The sequence below is a fragment of the Lagopus muta genome, chromosome 8 (genome assembly GCF_023343835.1).
Source record: "Lagopus muta isolate bLagMut1 chromosome 8, bLagMut1 primary, whole genome shotgun sequence".
Classification (NCBI taxonomy): domain Eukaryota; kingdom Metazoa; phylum Chordata; class Aves; order Galliformes; family Phasianidae; genus Lagopus; species Lagopus muta.
Window position 1 is genome coordinate 25455362 of NC_064440.1, and position 19302 is coordinate 25474663.

The window sequence follows — 19302 nt, forward strand, 5'->3', positions numbered from 1 at the left end:
TCCCAGCTCCCTGACAAAATATCACCATTTCTATTGTTTGGAAAAAAAAAAGTTGCATATCAAAGGGGGATAAAGTATATATAACCCAAAAGCTCCTAGGCTAAAATCTAATGCAAAACTTGACAGTACAGTCTTGGCAGTACCTTCCTGAGTACTACATGATGTGTGATAAAGGTAACTTCTGTAAGGTAAACTGCTACTCTGGTTCCATTTGTGAAAGTTAAAGCAGAAATAGGAAAATTTCTTCCATTGTTTCAGAAGTGAGTATATACATTTCTTAAATTCATTTTACAATTATCTGGGATGTGTTGTTGTCTCTGCTTGCTAAAACAAACGTAAGTAGTATTAAGAACAAAAGGCTGTCCTGTAATTTGGTATTTCAACATGTTCTGTTTTCCTATTGAGAGAGATCTATTTAATAAACATTACCTAGACACAACTGTCCTGGCTGGTACAAATGCAGTCTCACACTTGTGAGCTCCTGATAATCTTGCAAGCACTCCTGCCATTAGGAAATAACTGAAATAAGTAATTTCATGCTCTGTCTTGATTTCTTGCTCCAGGAATGGTTCTAAAATAGTTTTTCTCACACAGTTCCAGGAATTAGACAAATATGGGATTGATCCACTGAATCTTAACATAACTGAGCATCTTTATCTCTGCTCTTCAAGTTACTCATGGATGCTCATGTAATGTTTCATCTTAGTTTTGGAAAAACATAAATGACGACGAACCTGGTCTCCCAAATTATAATGTGCAAATGAGTGAGACAATCCCAGCCCTTTAGGCTACTTTTTCACAAAAATATCAAAGATTCTTTCCTTTCTGATGGGATAAAAATAAGTTATAATGTTTTCCACCAAATATTGGGTGACAAAATAGGACTTGCTATTCTGTTTTCACTGTACTATCTTGCGTATCGGCTCTTATTTGATAGGTAAAATTATTGTTGTTGCAGGCAATGATGCACTGATACTAATAACTGCCTTTAGTCAGTTTATCACTAGTGTAACTTGATGACTTACCTAAGTGTTTTATGGCTGCAGTAGCAGCGTGGGAGAATAGATAGAATAGAGTGGTCTTAAGGCAAACCTTGGAAAAGAAGTCAGTGAATTATTGTTTACCTTTTAGTGTATGAAAAGGAGACCTTACATTTCTTTTAGTACACTGCTCAGTGATGCACTCTGTTTGTTGACAAAGTTGGTAATGAGCCTAAAATATATGTTTGTAAAGATCCATTTTTCTGTATTTAAAAAAAAAAAATCATACCCACAGAAATAGCCTTCAGCCCCTTATGAATGAGCTACAATGCGTCAAGTCCAGAAGACACTTGGAGGTATTTTTGGTCATATCCATAGAAGTGTGCTCAATTGTAACCTGTGATTCCAGGGACCAGTAGCAGTTTATGACAGACTATTAAAAAAAACCATTTCTTATAATGTCTTGTGCAGTATAGCTCTTAGTTTGATTAGTGGATCAGCCCACTGTTACGTGCTGTCTTTGTAACACTTTGACTTCTGTTGTTGTTTTTATTTTATTTTAGCCTTCTCAAGGAGAACAAATTGGTGCTTGTATCCCTGGTCCTCCAGGTACAAGTGCATCTGCCTTAAACAGCCTGGTGGCCTCTTGTGCATCAGCAGTCGGTGTGAGAGTAGCTGCTACATATGAGGCTGGAGCGTTGTCTCTGAAGAAAGTAATGAACTTCTATGGTACACCTTCAAATGAACCAAGCCCTCAGCCTGGCAGTGGTTCCACAGGGCCTGAAGCTCTGAAAGACAGTCGAGAAGAGCAGGTCAAACTGGAATCAATGCAGGGGAAGAAGAGTTCCAGTTTAGTAGATATTAGAGAGGAGGAATCAGAAGGAGGAAGTAGAAGACTTTCCCTGCCTGGCCTGTTATCACAAGGTAAAAAAAAAAAAAAAAAAGGACAAAACTGAAAATATGACACATTTATTGATCATAAAGTTACTCTTCAAATGGGCCCACTGTGTTAGTCTAGCCATCTTCTTGCAACGTGACTGTCTATACACATTGTATAGCAGATGAAATATCTGTGGCCTCTGATCCCTGCTGTGCTAAGGTGGTTTTGATCAATGGTTTTTGGGGTATTCCAGCTCTCGCCACCAAGATTCAAAGCTGGTGATGTTTCTCCACCATAGGCTTCCATAATATTAATTACTCTGCATATGTGGTTATGTAGCTTGGTTCTGTATCAGTCTGGTGTCTGTACAGAAATTTCAGAAATTGGAATATTTCTGTTTGCTGCAAGTGTATATTTTCCTTAAAAGTATACTTACTGTACATAGTTTGTTTCGGCACATCTGCAGTGTAACTGCGCTGTTCTCATATGCTGTTAACTTCGCTAGCTGGTAAAAATTACTTGGGATCCATCTGCCTTTAGCCCATCCATGGCTGCTTCTTGTCAGTAACTTATCTTCTTGCACATCAGCCTTTGCTCTTAATCTTAATTAAAACTTCTTGCAAAAGCCTTGATTTTGCATAATGCTGAGTAACATGCCTGTGTAAGTGATGAATTTAAAATGATGACCTATTTTTTTTCTCTTGGCATGTTTTCAGTTTCTCCTAGGCTCTTACGGAAGGTAGGACGGGCAAAAATGAGGACTGTAGCTCTCACTCCAACCTACAGTGGTGAGGCAGATGCTCTTTTACCGTCTCTAAGAACAGAGGTATGGAGCTGGGGAAGGGGGAAGGATGGACAGCTAGGACATGGTGATGTTCTACCAAGGTAAGGTTTCTTTGATAAATGTTTCTTTATTCAGTCAATCACTTGAAAATCATAAGTATCCAATTTAATTTTGATCATCTGCCTTGCATTGTTCATGTTCTTTGAGGTGTTCTGACCTAAATTCTTCCACGAAACATGTCTCATGCTGTGTTGTTACTGATCTTCAGTTAGTCAGAATTTCTCCCTTGCAATTGCTAGGAGTTCTGGTGATATTTTGACCATGTTGCCCACGCTAGGGTGACACTTGTGTCTACTTTTGCACCTTGTGGCCTTTTTGATTAAGTTTATTATTGGATTATGGATTATTGTCAAAAGACTTAATATATGTTTGCTATGTTTGATTTTTCTGATGTTCTGTGGGAGTGGGGTAAAGGGAAGAAAGACCTTTTTTATTTTAAACTCTTCTTTATGGGTTCTGGAAATTGACAGGCTTCAGCCACTGTGTGTGAAAAGTTTAGATGGTAAAGAAGTGATTCACATCTCTGCTGGCGGTCATCATTCCTTAGCACTCACTGCCAAATCCCAGGTACATGTTACTGTATCATTTATTGCTCATCTATCACGTTACTGTCACGTTGAATGTTTTCTAGGTTTCTGTTTCTTGTAAGCTCGAGTTTCTGTTTATGGGAGGGGACTTGGAAGCAGTGTGCCTCATGAAATTCTGATTGTATTGAAGTTCTCTATGGGCCATCAGTATTATGTTTGAAGACTGTAGTGACCTGTTGCATTTCTGTTTCTATTCTCAAACTGTCTTCTCACATTCAGAAAGACGCAAAAAAATTAGTGAAGAGCTTCTTAGTACATTCTTTGTATGCCTTTGGCTTGTATTTGCACACTCAATGCATTGTGCTACTACAATTCAGATTTCATCTGTGTATATTGGTTGTTAAATACTGATATTGAGCTGTTTCTTACAGGTGTATTCATGGGGTAGTAACATTTTTGGTCAGCTTGGTCATACGAACTCCCCAACAACAGTCCCTCGACTTGCAAAGGTATTTTGTTTTCTGCATTTTTCTTCTCTGAGGTTAGGCCTATTCCTACAAAAGTGAATACAAAGCAATTTCTGAAAACTGACCTTATTTATGGATCTGCATGCTATATAGTAGCAGAGTCTTTGCTTTCTTTGGTTTATACAGTGACTGTTATTTTTAAATGAGCTTGTGAAAAAGGTGTTCAAGAAATCATATTTTTTATATATATACACTTATATACTCACATATATACTTGCACTGTTTTTGACTGCTTCAAAGTTCTAATACTGAGAGACATGACTGTTTTGTCTCCTTAGCAAACCTGCCTAACAGTTGGTTCTTCTGATACAGATATGGAAGTACTGAAACTTTCCTATCTGTATGGAATAGCTAAACAAATGCTTCTAGCTTTTTCCAGTTTTGCTAGATCATGACCATATTTTTTTCTTGTGTATTTATAGAGCTGTTAGTTAAATCTTACTCCTTTTAATAGGGTTTTCAGTTTGAGTTTTTCATTATTTTGAGTGAATAGGTTAATAATGATTTTTTGAGTCAGACCAGATCCTTGCCTGTTTTCCCCTGCGACAGGCAAGCACCAGAAAACTAGCTGCAGAATTTTTCTGCTTAGGCCGTATGCAAATTAAGGTACAGCATGTTAGCTTTCCCACATATTTGTGGGCTTCACAGCTAAATGGACAGGGAAAACTGGTGCCGTAATTTTCATTAAACCTGCCTGATGCCACTTAAATTATAAACCAATTTTATTTTTAAAGGTTAAAAGAAATATCCACTAGAAAGAAGAGTGAGAAGAGATGATTTTCAGTGAAGGACAGAAAATATACTTGTTATAAAACGCTGATGTTAAAAAAATTACCATTCCTGTAATACATTAGCTTGTTATCAGGTGTATTACTTGCATTCTTGTCTAGAAGCTGTGCGTACTCTCCTTCCAGTTGGAGATGACTTCTAATTCTTCCTCTTCTCATGAATTTCAGGTGTGTGGTAATGGTGTTTGGAGTACAGCAGCAGGATCAGATTATTCTCTCTTCTTAGCAGATGAGGAAGACTTCCAACCTGGATTATATTATTGTGGTCAAGAGACAACAACAGATAGTTTGAGTGAAAGTAATTGTAGTAAGAGTCCAGTTTTGTTACTATCCTGTAGTAAGGTGAGTGATATTTCCCCTAAGTTAGTACAAGTCATACTGATTGAAATTGAATCTTACTGTTAACTACCAAGAGGTTGGCTTGAGGTGAGGGAATGTGTACTCTGATTCTGTGTATTATTTGGGCTAATTTGAGTTTAAGATAGCAAAAAGGAGATGCTCTGCGAAGAAGAAGGCTGCTCTTTTCTTTCAGTTAATCTGAGCCTCAATCCTACATCCCTAGATCTAGTAGAAACACAATAGGAGAGAGGTTTTGAGGTGGGGTGGATTTATACATATGAACAAACCCAGTATATGTACGTGTGTGTTTCCAAGGAATCCTCTTTTTAACAAAAAAAAAAAACAACAACAGGGAAGTGGAGTTCAAGCACTGAGTTATGATATAGTATTGCATATGAACTGAAACTGGTGAGGAACCTCAGTGCATTTAGATTAGTGGCACACATACTGACTTGAGGGAATTTTTTTTCCAAAAACTGTAAGTTGCAAGTAGTATTAGTGCAGGTATCAGTATTAGTCACAGAATCACAGAATCACCCGGGTTGGAAGGGACCCCAAGGATCATGTAGTTCCAACCCCCCTGCCTAGCAGGGCCACCAAACATACACATTCAGATCAGGTTGCCCAGGACCCCGTCCAACCTGGCCTTAAACACGTCCAAGGACGGGGCATCCACAACCTCCCTGGGCAGCCCGTTCCAGGGCCTAACCACTCTCCTAGTAAAGAACTTCCCCCTAACATCTAACCTAAATCTTCCCTCCTTCAACTTAAAACCATTTCCCCTAGTCCTGCTGTTGTCAGCCCTTTTGAAGAGTTTACTCCCCTCCTGGGTGTAGGTTCCCTTCAGGTATTGATAGGCTGCAATGAGGTCACCCTGCAGCCTTCTCTTCTCCAGGCTGAACAAGCCCAACTCCCTCAACCTGTCCTCATAGGGGAGGTGCTCCAGCCCCCTGATCATCTTAGTCGCCCTCCTCTGGACCCTTTCCAAAATCTCAATGTCTTTCTTGTACTGAGGGCTCCACACCTGGACACAGTACTCCAGATGGGGCCTCACAAGAGCCGAGTAGAGAGGGACAATCACCTCCCTGTCCCTGCTGGCCACCCCTCTCCTGATGGAGCCCAGGATCCCATTTGCCTTTCGAGCTGCCAGAGCGCACTGCTGGCTCATATTCAGTCTCTCGTCCATCAGGACCCCCAGGTCCTTCTCTGCCGAGCTGCTCTCAAGGACCACTCCTCCCAGCCTGTACAGGTGCCTGGGGTTCTTCCGGCCCAAATGCAAAACCTTGCACTTTGCTGTGTTGAACCTCATCAGGTTCACCCGAGCCCAGCCCTCCAGCCTGTCGAGGTCCCTCTGAATGGCATCCCTTCCTTCCACCGTATCAACCGCACCACTCAGCTTGGTGTCGTCAGCAAACTTGCTGAGGGTGCACTCAATTCCCTCATCGATGTCATTAATAAAGATGTTAAAGAGCACCGGTCCCAAGACAGACCCTTGGGGGACACCACTTGTTACCGGCCTCCACCTGGACATAGAGCCATTGACCACCACCCTCTGTCTGCGGCTTTTCAACCAATTGCTTATCCATCGGGTCGTCCACCCATCAAATCCACTTCCCTCCAATTTGGAGATGAGGATGTGGTGGGGGACCATGTCAAAGGCCTTGCTCAGGTCCAGGTAAATGACATCGAGGTCCAGGTAAATGACATCGGATAGTCCAGTTTGTTAATGCTGTAATATTCCTCTTAGCAATAAATTGACCTCTTTCAGATCGAGAATGCACTGTAGTTCAGAGCACAATTACATTAAGCTCTTGTTATCCTCAGCTCCTAATTATCAGGAAAAAAGAGCTGATGTGGTATTATATTGATATCAACATTGTTTACATAGGCGTGTCCTAAAAGTGGCTAAACTGAAGGTAACTGTTTCTTAAACAGGCAATGATTGTTGTCTTTAAAAGCTTTTTTTAGCAGTAGTATAACGAACAACATTGACTATAAATGTTTCCCCTACACTATTAATTTTGTATTAAGCCATTGAATAGACTGCTTGACTTTAAGTTTTAACTATCTGTGGTAACCCTTGGCACTAACGATGATAGCCTTTATTCTGTATCATCCTAATTTTTATTTATTTTTATTTTCAAATGTAAGCTGTTTTTCCTTTTGTTGTTGTTTTGTCTTTCAGATAGGATATATAAGCAATGTGATAGCTGGTGGAGACAACTGTTTGGTCCTGGTAGACAAAAACATAATGGGGTATATTGCCAGTTTGCATGAGTTGGCTTCTACTGAGAGAAGGTTTTATTTCAGACTGAGTGAGATCAAATCTCAGGTTCTTAGACCTCTTCTAGGTTTAGGTAAAATTTTTTAAATATTTTCTTTAATATTATTTAGTCTGTGATCTATAGTAAAGTCCATTATGTGAGACTTAGGTCATTACGTATTTTTAAGTTAAGCCAAGATTGTTTTTGTCTCCCTTGTTTCATTCAACTACTGAAACACAGCTGCAGTTTGATACCTGCGCAATGTTACTGGTATTTGTGCTTTCTTAACTGTTTCATCTGAAATAATTGTTTGAACCATTATGTAATGTAAAGTCATTGAATTCCTGAATGTGGATAATGTTGCTGGGAAGTGAAATGAGCTGATGTAACGTCCATACAGTGTACTGGGGTAATTCTCTTATTAATGGGTTATCTACTTTTATAACGTAAGCTAAACTTCTTTCTGATTTATTACAGATAATTTGGGCAGTGCAAATACGATCCAGTTGTTGCAAGAAATGGCAAGCAGGTTCAGCAAGCTATGCTATCTCATTGGTCAACATGGGGCTTCCTTAAGTAGCTTCCTTCATGGAGTTAAAGAAGCCAGGAGTTTGGCCATCCTGAAGCATTCCAGTCTCTTTTTGGATAGTTACACTGAGTAAGTGTCTGTCTCATCTTGAGTGTCTGCAGGCCTAATCCACTGACCACAGCAAGCCCTGTATCAGGAGAAAATAGATCATAAAGGAAGTTATGTAAGAAACTATAATTCAAGTTACATTCTTGCAATTTAAAATTTATTCAGTTTTTCACAGGCTAGTTCATTTTGTAGTAAGCTTTGTATTTCAAACTTTGCTAGTGTGCACGCTGGACAATTTTGGTGTTGGGAAAGCATTAGGAATGTAAAATTCTGTACAAACACTGAATTGACTGCTGCATGTATAACAGTAAAGCATGACATACTTGTTAGTTAAAGATATCCTAATATAAAGCAATAGAGTTGCTGTTACTTGGCCACTAAGTAAAAATACCTTTGGAATTTACTGTGGTTACTGTGGTCTTTTGGAAAGTCATTAACTAAAAGTTGTTTCCCAGAAGAACAGTTCTTTTGTCTGGTATCTGCTCATAGCAGACCTTATGCCTAGAAGACACGGTTGTGTTAGCGCTCAAACTGTGGTCTGAATTATCTTTATTATTATTATCTTAATTATTCTGGGAGAGGATGTCTATGCGATTGTTTGCTGTCTTTCCTCTCAGTAAGCTTTGCAGTTGTTGGATAACTTCATCCAAATTCGTTTCAGAAATCTCAAATTAGTATCTACAGGCTTTGTGAAAAATACTGGCTTAAGAGGAAAGGGTCTAAAAGTATCTTATCTGAATGTATCTGTCTTACTAGATATCTGAAAATCCCTAAAGGAACAGAACTTTGTGATTGTAAACTCAAAAGCTTCACTTGTTTTGCAGTAGCATTCTGAATGTGCACTTGCACATTTTATTAAATACAAGTTGTCTTTCCTGCTGGGTCAGTGACAAAATTAAGCCAGGTCACCCTGAAACAAACTTTTCATCTCTGTTTATCAGATGAGTGATCAACAATTTTCTCCATTTCATCCATACTGACTGCAGTTTTTATTTTAACTTGGATGCCTGGAAATAGTTCTCATTATTACTAGAATTTCTTCTTTTTATCCTGTCACTAACTGCTGTGCATAAAGTCTGTTCTTGATTATTTGCATGGCTTCTGCTCTTCCCCTTTATTTTCTTAGTTCTTCAAATATTAATCTGTGTATGGTGTCAAACCTATGCATGCTTCTCAGTGTAGTGTCTTTACCATCTTCCAAGGATCCATCAAGCCACATGAAAGACTATCAGTTAATTGGATTAAACTGAGACCTGCTTTTGTTGTGAATGGTATCTCTGTTACAAGGGAAGGAAAGAACCTCTGGAGGCTCTCTGGTCCAGCCCTCTGTTCAAGCAGGACCATCCAGAGCAGGTTACCCAAATTGTATCCAAATGGTCAATTTTAATTTTTTTTTTTTACTAGGGAAGAAATGAAGGGTATAATGATAATACAGGAAAAAGAGACATTTCTATCTTTAATACTATTAGAAGCTAGTGTTATTAAACTGTTGAAACAGATGACCTATTCTGTACATGTTCAAACTTGGGGAAACAAATACTTCAAGTTTCTGTTGTAAAATAGTTCCTCTGGCAGCAACAGTGTGTAACAGTAATGCGTATTCTGTCCTTCATGTGGAAGGTGAGTACTCAGTGTTCTAGTAACATTGAGTATTTCAGTGTTTGATATTTTCTCAAGCCCTTAGGCTTTTGATCACTTGTGTAACAGGTAATGAGGGTCTCACTGATATGCTGATGGAAACTACAATAGATGCCATTTCCAGGGTTGTTCCTAGTTTGAAACTAAAGGTTTCTTTTCTTTGACCATTTTAGGTACTGTACTTCAATAACAAATTTCCTTGTAATGGGAGGATTTATGCTTCTCGCAAAGCCTGCAATGTAAGTAAACTTTTACCATGATGTGGAGTTTTTGGTCAGCTTGCAGTGTTCTAAAGAAGTATTTGTGTGCATGTGTGTGTGTATAGTAATGAGCATGTAGTGGCATTGCCTCAGCATACTTGAGTACAATAATTCATCTTCCATTAGATGAAGAAAAAGGTTTCTCCCTTTCAACTATGATAATAATTCATGTTAAAATGCTGCTTAATTAGCTCAATTGCTATTACATCTAGGTGTGGAGAGAGGAGGAAAAAGATCATAAGTGATGGCAAATTCTTTGAAAGAAGCATAAGTGGATTTCAAGTAATTCTTGAAAGCTTAGGAGTGATGTTAAGTTTTCATTATAGATTATATATAGAATAGATTCAGTGTTTGTCAGTATTTTATGCTTTCAGTTATTGCTCCCTAGATTATACAGAACGGTGAACATTTCTTTAAGAGTTAGTGAGAGTAGATATTGTGAATTCAGTTTAGTTTGAATTCTTTTATGTTTATATTCTTTTAAGTTTGTGGAAGCTCTCTAAAAGGATGGAGAAACAGCACACTTTCTGCATCAGACTTGCTTTACTTCTTGTATAGATGCTTTTAGGCTTGAAGAAAGAAACTGTGCTTTTAGATCTTAGAATACAGCCTTTTCTCAGTGAAACAGTATTTTTGCCTATGAATTGAAGTAGTGATGCTGTACAGCTCTCGCTCTACTGTTGTGAGGAAATCGTTGTAATGAAGGAGTTTTTTTTTTTCCAAATGTTGTCAGAAAAATTGCCAGTTTTCATTCCTTCCTAAAGTGCCTCATCTGGACATGATTTTGTTACAGCTGACTATGATACACTTTGAATGTAGCATAAGCAATGGTACTGGAAGTTCTTTAAAATATTGGGGTATCTAACACAGGGAATTTTCTACACCTGTGGAGTAGTGCCAATGACTGAATACAAAATCCCACTGCAGAGAGACATTGAGAATCTTTCCACAGTGGGCAGGATTCTTAGGGTGACTTGCAAGAAATCCGAGTTCAAGTATAAGCTTATTTATTATTAGCAGTGACAAGTTCTGGATGCTGAAATTGTGTACCAGATTCTTCACACTGGTTGGCACTGTTTGGTATCAAAGCTTCTCCTACTGCAGCCAGGGTCTCGTAAGGTGAACAGCAATTTTTAAGGGTTCTGAGACGTCAGAGAGCAGATATCATGGAAGTTTTGGCCCTTACCTGTAAAGGGAAGCCAAGAATATCTTTGCTGATAACGATTTTGTTTTTGCAGTGAATTCTGTCTCAGTGAATGGTTAATGGCATCAGTGTGTCTTTTCTGGATGTTCCAGGATATTCCAGAAGATGAACAGTTAGCCTTAACAGTTAGTCTTAACTTTCTTTTAAGCTAGCTGACTTCATTGGGAAGTTTAGTTATATACATCTATAGTATATAGATGTGTATAAGAGTATACGTGTACTTGCCATTATTATTTGACACTTTCCTATGGAGAGAACTCCCTGTGAGGATCTTGAAGCTCTTCAGAAATGCAAGCCACCCATTTAAGTGGTTGACTTAGTTTAAATTTACAACTAAGTTAAATAATTAAATTTATAGTTAAAAATACAATCTTGTCTCTAAAGAAGACTCTTCTTAATGCTTATTGAGCAAGAGAGTTCTTAATATCATTAGCAGACCTAGAGAAGATACATAAGATACCATTTCGTGCATCAAATTAATCATGTAGAGTTCTAGGGAGCCTGATGTGCAATTCTCTGATCTGGCTCTTTGTCCCTGGGGCTTACTTTCTCAGCCTCACCTGGTTCTTGAACTTCCTGGTTTAAATGCTTCCCAGCTGGATGTGTATTAATGCAGATATGTCACGTGTGCACATGTGATGGCACAGGTACTGCGAAGGAGAGGGAAAAGCAGATTTGTTTTCACTTTTATGAAGAAATCCTGGTCTTGTGTGCTAATGCATTGTCTTCAGAATCATTTCCCTCTTCTTCTCTGAACTAGATTAGTTCTCCCTCTTGGAAGTCAGACTGAGGATTGAACAGATTTCCTGCCTTTCTTTGAGGTAGGATGTAATTTTTCTAGTTAGGGGAAAAACTGTTCAGCTTTCTTGAGTAACAGGGGTGGGGAAGAGATTATTTGGTTATATTTAGGAAAGTGTACTGGAGCAAAGTTAAGATTCATTCAGGCCTCCTTATATGAGTCAACACTGCTAGAAACTCGCTACTTTAACAATAACCATGACAAAGCTAAAATGTTCCACCTATTTTCTCTTTTACTCGCCATGTGTCAAAGGGGAAAAAGGCAATTAATTACTCTTCAAGTGGGGCAGCTAAGTCAGCTTTCTTCAGCCAGCATAATGACTGAGCTTGTGCGAGCAGAACTGAACTCCTGTATTGCAGTTGGTAGAGAGCTACATGATTTTATTACAGTACTTGCTTAAGTTAAATTGGGAATAGATTAATAAGTAGCACGTGTTTGCCTTTGTTATTTTTGTTTTATGGAAATCCAAAAAGGTGCATTCTGTGCTAGTACAGTGCTCACTGATGCAAAGTATCACTGATGTCTTACTGTCATTCTTGTTTCCTTCCTGTTCCCCAATGGTCCTATCGTTTAGAGACTTCTTGAGTAAAAGTCAGGAGCTGTTACAGAAATTGTCTGAGTACAATGAGGAAAACCTGCAGCTAGTGGATGTTCTAAATGCTCTGTTTTTCATGCCGTTTGGACGACTTCATGATTATGCCAGAACCTTGCTAAAGCTTGCCACGTGTTTTGAAGTGGTAAGCTGTCTTTATTATCTATATCTTAAAAAATATCACACAAAACATATTGCTTGGAAATAGCAGTGAGAAAGCAGATGCTGGGTAATTAGAAGTAGCTTAGCCCTCAGTGAAGCTACCTTGGATTCAGCTTTGCTACAGAGAAAGATAATGTACATTTACTTGCAAATTCATAAGCCACACTTGCGTAGATCACATAAGTAAAATGTTGTTACTCTGCCAGAACTTTCTAGTGCTTGAGTGCCTAATTGAAAATTTTTCTTGCATTATTTTGACGTCCGCGTATTGTTTTTCACTTCCATCTGGCATTTTTAGAGTAGTGATCCTTGGCTTTAGCACTACTGAAAATAATGTGTAATATTAGATATACGTCTTTATACATAGCAAATGTCTACAACTGCATGCTATTGAAAGAGCAGGTGACTACCCAGCAGTAAAAATTACATGCGTGTCCGTCCCAGTGCGCTTATGAGAGGCGTTACTCCTGAAGTTATCATTTTTTCTGCTAATCTCGTTAAGCTGCAAGAAAGTGAGCCATGTAATTATGTATGTTAATCATTCTGCCTTTAGTGTTGATGGAACTTCTCTGGTCTAAACTCCTGTCACACCAAGAGAACATGTGACCAGGAAAATTACCTAGCTTCCATTGTTGATTTTATTAACTAGACCAGCTGTGATACACTTGGTGCTAATTTAATAAAATGGGATACTGTCTTGCAGCTTGGTTATTGTTATTGGTACAGGCCCTCAGAAACTCTGTCAGGTCTGTCTTGCTTTGTGCCCTAGGCATCTCCAGAATACCAGAAGCTACAAGATTCTAGCTCTTGTTATGAGAGCCTTGCTGTCCATCTTGGCAGAAAAAGGAAAGAAGCGGAGTACACACTTAGCTTCTGGAAGACGTTTCCTGGGAAAATGACGGTATGATGACAATTGTCAGCCTGTTAGTAGCTGGTATGTCTGGCTGTGAACTTTATATTGTCTGTTATCTATGCTACTCTCAGTTGCAGATTGCATTTTTTTGGCTTGTGTTGCTGACGTAATGTAATTTTAGAAAATTTTGGCTTATGAAAGTACACTATGAAAAATAAATAGCACTGATCTTAAGTCATAATCAGTGAGAAGTAAACTTCTGTGACTATTACTAATCTCTACCTGTAGGATTCTTTGCGGAAGCCAGACCGTCGTTTAATCTGTGAAAGCAGCAACAGGGGGTTGTCCCTACAGCATGCTGGAAGATTCTCTGTGAACTGGTTTATCCTCTTTAATGATGCTCTGGTGCACGCTCAGGTAAGCCTGCTTGCATCCAGGAGCAAAGCTTTCTTTCAAACAGTGTGACTCATTTTTCATACAGCGAAAGTAAGTTTTTGCACTATTCACTACAATATTTCTTAACACAGAGTGGTACTTTTTCATGTTTACTAAGGAATTTGAAATGATCTACTAGTGTTTTCTTTCAGTGTATGTTTGGTGTTGCCTTGTGGTTGGCATGGTTTCTGCTCTCTTTTTTTTAGAGAGGAAAGTGTGCATAAGGAGCCCGTAATACCATTTTCCTTAGTCTGTAGAGGAAGAAATTATGTTCAGAAAAATCATGGGCAGGTGTAATGAATCAGGTAGTACTCAGTGAAGTTTCTCTTTTCCTTTCCTTCAGTTTTCAACACACCATATTTTTGCCTTGTCCACACTGTGGGTAGAAGCTCTTTCAGAAGAAGCTGGTAATGTGTGAGTATGAGTATTTATTGTGTTGTGAGGCTGAAATAATCAGATGTCTTGGGTGGGAGGATTAGGGCTTTGTAAACAGTTACTGTAAGCTAGGAGCAGAATGAGGTGTAATCATGTTTAGCCCCTTTTCTTTCAGATGATTTTCTTTTATTTCTGTTTAAAAAAAAAAAAAAAAATTGTTTAGAAATTAAGAACAACAAGATAGAATAAAGAGATTAGCCAGTAGTCTTTTCTGCTGCTTTTTTACTCATGACCTAATGTTAAAGTGAATTCTAATGAGTTAGGGCAACGGTGATACAATATTCATGCTCTAAGAAACATTGCTCTTTCTTTGGATGAAATTTCACTAGATTACAATGACTCTCTTGCCTTCCTTGTAGGAATGGATTGAAGATTACAACACCAGAAGAACAGTTTGTTCTGCTTTCTTCAACACCACAGGAAAAGGTAGGCGTATCTGCAAGTTTTTCATGGCTTCAGTGACACAAACATTTTTCTCTCCTACTGTAAAAGCAGACAGGGAGAAGTAGCAGTACTGTACTGCAGAGCGCAAAGGAGATAGCTATAGTTGCTGTAAAGGAGAGAGCTTCTATGCAAAAACAGATGCTAGCTAAATTCTGTGATTAAAACTCTGTTTCAGACTAAGTGGCTGAGGGCAATAAGTCAAGCAGTGGATCAGGCCCTTAAAGGGACTTCTGATATAATTCTATATGGAGCTGGAGGGAATGTTCCAAGACAGGAACCTCCTATTTCTCGCAGTGCCAAATACGTCTTCTATAAGGACCCAAGATTTAAAGATGCTGTTTATGATGGGAGATGGCTCTCAGGAAAACCCCATGGCAGGTAAAAGCATTTGAACATAACAGTTGAAAACAAAATGAATTGGTAAGTGGGCTTATTCACAGAAGCCTGTTTGTGAAGTGCTGAGTGAACTGATTATCTGGTATGCATCTTTGTATAAGAAGTACAACTTTGTTTATTTTCCAGAGGGATCCTAAAGTGGGCTGATGGAAGAATGTACTCAGGGACCTTCCGAACTGGACTGGAGGATGGGTAAGATCTTCCACTACTTGTGGAGGGAGAGAGCAAGAAATACTTTTGGTGTAAGTTATAGCAAGGATTATAAGAAGATAGTAAATAAATCTTTTAATTAAAAGATTTTGCAGTGAATCTCATTGAGCCAGGGTTGTGAATGTTAGGATATCCCTGTGCATTGATACTTGAATAATCCAGAGCTATGTTAATTGTCTTCAGAGTAGACTCTGTAACTGCAATTAAAAGCTTGCTGTTTAATAAACTGGAACTAATTGGGGTAATCAGCTGCAGGATAGAGAGAGAGAGAGAGAGAGAGAGAGAGAGAGGTAAAACAGTTGAGAAAGAATGAGTAGGTGATGTGAACTTTTAACTGGGTTCCTCTGCTTAGAAGCTGTACAGTCAGGTTTTCTTTATATAGGTATCTAATGTTTTGTGTTGCAGCGTTCTTTCAAAATGTCCAGTTGGTGCTTTATTTTCCCTTCTAGGAAAGGCAGTGGTTTTCATACAGTGTAGTGATGCAACTTCTTTCTTTCTTTTTTTTTTTTTTTTTTCCAATGTTTGTTGTGGAGTGGGGGTGTAAGAATTTTGGAAGGAGATGAAGTCTTGAAATATAAGCCTTTTGTCTTAAAATGCATGAATATGTGATCCTGGTGACTAAGATAATCATGTCAGAGGAGTTTGAAAATAGGATGCACAGGAGTGAGTCCTGGATATTAATAATTTATCTTATGAAACAAGTGAGACCACTTAAAAGTAAACTAGTAGTTGATTATACAGCTTTGAATTAATCCATTGCTAAGAATCTGCTTATGGCATTATTGAGGCTGCAAGGTTAACTTCTTTCCAAACATTCTTCTACCAATCTTGTGAGCAGACATGTCTGTACAGGGCAAGGTTAAAATATCTGAAGAGTCCTGTTGAATTCCAGTTTATTTTTGAAGTATCAAGTCAGAGGAGACGTTGAAATGTGATCAGGCTGTGGGCAGATTGTTAGCATGCACCTTAGTTATTGGCATATGTTAAACTGTAAAACCAGATCAGAGCTTTTTGCACATGTAACTAGTAAATGTAACTAACCACGATTCCTTTGGCATTCTTGGAGATTCCTAACATAAATAGATTGATATTTAGCATTATTTACTATGATAATCAAATGCATATTCTTGCGTTTCAACATTTCAACATGCACGCTGTTCTCAACATTCAGCAATAGCATTATGTGGTGGGCTAGATGTGCTCACAGGAGAATCTTTTATAACAGAATTTTAGCCTCTTTATAAGATCAAGTCCTATGAATAAGTTGTCTGTTCAGGTGTGAAAATATGAACAATTTTGTGCATCTGCTTGAGCATAATTAGAAGCTAGCATCTTGTTTTCTTTTAAATGTTGTTGCCTTGGAATAATGGTGCACTTGAGTTATCAAGACTTGAAGACAACCAAGGTAGACACAAGATGTGAGAAGTCTTGTGTCCTTTAATAAGTCGAGAAGAATGCTGCAGCGCAGTAGAGAGGGGAAAGCTTAGAGCAGTGTCAAAATCCGAAACCAGAAGAAGCAGTACAGATTAAATTGACCTAATGATGCTGAAATTTTTGCTTTCTCTCTTTACATCAAAAAATCTAACTGTTGTAGCTAGAGATCTGCAAAACCATAGAGCATTTTGATTTTAGAATGGGTGTTACATGTTTTTATTGAAATGAGTTAGTATTATAGCTGCTTGTGTTCCATGTCTGTGCGCTGACAGGTATGGTGAATACAGAGTGCCAAATAAAGCCTTGAATAAAGATGACCACTACGTGGGGTACTGGAAGGAAGGCAAAATGTGTGGGCATGGAGTCTACAGGTAATACAGCATTTGTGTTCCCATCACTGCAGAAGGGAGTCCCCTTACCAACCAGCCCCATGTATGTAGGTGTATTGTTAGCTTAGCTTATTTTCTGCTTTTACTTTGAATTGCTCACATTTACACTCATGTTGTGTTCTGTTGATAACATATGTTTTACAGTTGCCACCATCTTTCAAAAATTCATGATATTCTTTTCTTTAGAGATAAGTAAAATATACCAGTGTTGCTTGCTGGGGAGAAGTTGCCTTTAAAACACAAAAGCTCACTTATGTCCCAAATATACTTTAACTATAGTTTTTGTTTGGTATGACTGTGATGTAGTTCTTATAAGGAAAGAAGGGGTGGCAAACTGGAGGAATCTTGCTTATTCCTTTTTTTTTTTTTTCTTCATAGCTATGCTACTGGTGAAGTATATGAAGGGTGCTTTCAGGATAATATGCGTCATGGCCACGGGCTGCTGCGCAGTGGGAAGCTTACCTCTTCCTCTCCCAGTATGTTCATTGGACAGTGGACAATGGATAAGAAGAGTGGTTATGGTGTTTTTGATGATATTACAAGGTAACATTTAAGGTGCTTGAATTCTTAAGCAATAATACAACATACACGTATACAAGTAAATACATTAAGTAAATGTTTTCTGAGCACAAATTAATATAGTTTTGTCTTTCCAGTCACCAAATCAATGTTTTTTTCATCCCTGAAAAGAGGGGTTTTAGTTGGAGCTCAAGAAACCAGTTTTGGTTTAACTGGACTGAAAGTGCACTTAAAAAGCAGAATAATAAGAAGACTGAAAGTGGAAGAAGTATGTGTGTATTTCTTGAAACAGAGCTAATAGTATTTTCAAATGTCAAGTGACTTTGAAGGCCTCCTTCTCACTCCCTGCAAAGAACTTTTTTTTTTTTTTAATTATCCCCTCAATTTGAGTCATCTAGCTTAGGTAAAGAAACCAAAACTTAGGCAGCAAATTGCCTAAAATAAGCTTATAGCATCTGTTCTAAGTAACTGTCAAATATATCAAGTAGATGCCTAATGAAGCTGAAGGTCTCTTCACATACAATTTGTTTGCTGAACAGGATCAGATTCAAGTTTCTGTGTTTCTTATTTGCTGCAACTACAGCTTGGGTTCCTTTAGGTAGAAATTGATCTTAACTGGGCTTCAACTATTCCAGGCAGTCAGGAACAGTTTGCTTGGATGTAGCCAACCTGTAATGTGACTTGTTAAAGAAAGTTCTTTAGAACTCCTTTATATCAAAAAGTCTTATTCTCTTTAATCTAGTGAAACTGGATTGACAGGCTTGTAGCAAGTGATGCGTAACTCATTTATAATGTTTTTTTTGTGATGGTCAAATACCAGAATAAAGCCATAGAAAGAGAAAATATATATTAAGCTGCATTATTTCTACTTCATTTTTTCTTCAGAGGAGAAAAGTATATGGGAATGTGGCAAGATGACCTTTGCCAAGGCAATGGTGTTGTAGTTACTCAATTTGGATTGTATTATGAAGGAGCCTTCAGCACTAATAAAATGATGGTGAGTTGAATACTAGGATTTGTGCTACAGTAATTTGTCCTTGAGATGAGGTACTCTTCTGGGGTAGATGGTTGGTCATATAAATAATCTGTTAGGTTGTGTAAATCTTTTGTTCTTCTAACCTTCTGTTGTGCTGTTCTGTTTTTTAAATGTCTATATTGCAGTTTTGTTTTACCTAGGACTGCTGCAGAAGTTGCTTCAAAAAAAAATAAATTAAGAATTAGTAGCAAATATTTCAGTGTATCTTCAGATCTGTAGTCTGGCCTTCTGTTATAATTACAGTGCTGTTTTTTTCTGATTCTTTTTGTAGGGGACTGGCATTCTGCTCTCTGAGGATGATACAGTTTATGAAGGGGAATTTTCGGATAACTGGACTCTGAGCGGAAAGGTTGATATTACAATAATTTGTTAACTGTTATTTTTAAAATAATAATAATCTTGTACTTTGAGTCCTAATAGCTTTCAGTTGAATTTTTGTTGTCTTTTTTTCAAGGGAACACTGACCTTGCCAAATGGAGATTATATAGAAGGTCTCTTCAGTGGAGAATGGGGATCTGGAATAAAAATCACAGGAACCTACTTCAAACCTAGCTTATATGAGAGTGAGAAGGATAAGCCTAAAGCATTGTGAGTGTTGAGTTGAAATATTTTCTGATGAGGTTCAGTAATGCTGTCAGATGTAACCCTTGGCTTTTTTCAGAGGCTGATTAAATTATTTTCCAAAGAAAAAAATGAGATTTTGAGAAGAT

At 38.1% G+C, this 19302-nt stretch overlaps 1 protein-coding gene across 8 annotated transcripts in view; it reads left to right on the forward strand.

Annotated features, from left to right (window-relative positions):
• The window catches only part of ALS2 (alsin Rho guanine nucleotide exchange factor ALS2), a 38713-nt gene that overhangs the window by 8075 nt on the left and 11336 nt on the right, over positions 1–19302 (forward strand). For 6 of the 8 annotated variants that reach the window (XM_048953162.1, XM_048953167.1, XM_048953170.1 and 3 more), the window contains exons 5-24: positions 1544–1904; positions 2577–2745; positions 3175–3271; positions 3663–3740; positions 4715–4888; positions 7071–7242; positions 7627–7807; positions 9598–9663; positions 12262–12424; positions 13211–13342; positions 13583–13711; positions 14073–14143; positions 14524–14590; positions 14784–14986; positions 15131–15196; positions 16921–17019; positions 17416–17580; positions 18442–18553; positions 18864–18941; positions 19020–19180. In XM_048953162.1, coding sequence (XP_048809119.1) covers positions 1544–1904; positions 2577–2745; positions 3175–3271; positions 3663–3740; positions 4715–4888; positions 7071–7242; positions 7627–7807; positions 9598–9663; positions 12262–12424; positions 13211–13342; positions 13583–13711; positions 14073–14143; positions 14524–14590; positions 14784–14986; positions 15131–15196; positions 16921–17019; positions 17416–17580; positions 18442–18553; positions 18864–18941; positions 19020–19180 — 2744 coding nt within the window. The remainder of the gene's footprint in view (positions 1–1543; positions 1905–2576; positions 2746–3174; positions 3272–3662; positions 3741–4714; positions 4889–7070; positions 7243–7626; positions 7808–9597; positions 9664–12261; positions 12425–13210; positions 13343–13582; positions 13712–14072; positions 14144–14523; positions 14591–14783; positions 14987–15130; positions 15197–16920; positions 17020–17415; positions 17581–18441; positions 18554–18863; positions 18942–19019; positions 19181–19302) is intronic. The other 2 variants (XM_048953168.1, XM_048953169.1) reach the window with 1 other exon arrangement.